The 978-nt window shown below is 40.2% G+C and overlaps 1 protein-coding gene across 1 annotated transcript in view; it reads left to right on the top strand.

Moving 5' to 3' along the window:
- The window catches only part of PCMT1 (protein-L-isoaspartate (D-aspartate) O-methyltransferase), a 17,570-nt gene that overhangs the window by 5,221 nt on the left and 11,371 nt on the right, over nucleotides 1–978 (top strand). Inside the window, exon 2 of the mRNA XM_006756874.2 lies at nucleotides 561–665. Within this exon, the coding sequence (XP_006756937.1) occupies nucleotides 599–665 (67 nt within the window). The 5' untranslated portion in view covers nucleotides 561–598. The remainder of the gene's footprint in view (nucleotides 1–560; nucleotides 666–978) is intronic.

Below are 978 nucleotides of genomic sequence, written 5' to 3'. Positions count from 1 at the left end.
TTTTTTTTTTCAAATTTTATTTTTTATTACAAAGGGTATTACATATGTGTCCATTTTTTTCCCCGCCCTAGACAGTCCCCTAGCCTCCCCTATTCCCCAGTGTCTTATGTCCATTGGTTAGGCTTATATGCATGCATACAAGTCCTTTGGTTGATCTCTTTCGGTTCTTCTTCTACTTCATTCTTACTGTTATCATTGAAGAACAGGTTCTGATTACGTGGATTATTGCAATAATTTCCGATCTTGTTCTCTTCCAATTCAGCCTCTACAGTGCAGCCAAAATAATTATTCTAAAATACTTCTGATCATCTTTTTTTAAAATATATTTTTTATTTCAGAGAGGAAGGGAGAGGGAGAGAGCAATAGAAACATCAATGATAAGAGAGAATCATTGATCAGCCTTCTCCTGCACACCCAGTGCAACCTGGGCATGTACCCTGACCTGGAATTGAACTGTGACTTCCTGGTTTATAGCTCCATGCTCAACTACTGGGCCACACCAGCTGGGCATATCTGATCATCTTATTCCCAGCTTTAAATATTTGCCTCATTCATTTCAGAAAATGGAATCATCAAGACAGATAAAGTATTTGAAGTAATGCTGGCTACAGACCGTGCCCACTATGCAAAATGTAACCCTTATATGGATTCTCCACAATCAATAGGTAAGCTTTGAATTTCTGAAAATGTCAGTTTTTACTCACTCTATAATTTTTGTAAGTAAAAATAGACTAGGACACAGGTATTTATTATTGCCTTGCTGGTTTGAATGTTATACCTTTATAATAAAGCATTATATGCTTATGAAGCACCTTTTCTATTTTCTCAAATATATAATACTAGAGGCCCGGTGCACAAAAATTTGTGCACTCGGGGGAGTGGAGGCGGGGAGGTCTCCTCAGCCCGGCCTGTGCCCTCTCACAGTCTGGGACCCCTCAGGGGATGACCACCTGCTGGCTTAGGCCTGCTCCCCAGGGG

This window comes from Myotis davidii, unplaced genomic scaffold (assembly GCF_000327345.1).
Source record: "Myotis davidii unplaced genomic scaffold, ASM32734v1 scaffold1534, whole genome shotgun sequence".
Lineage (NCBI taxonomy): Eukaryota > Metazoa > Chordata > Mammalia > Chiroptera > Vespertilionidae > Myotis > Myotis davidii.
The sequence above is the reverse complement of the archived record's forward strand: the minus strand, read 5'-3'. Positions and strand labels throughout refer to the sequence as shown.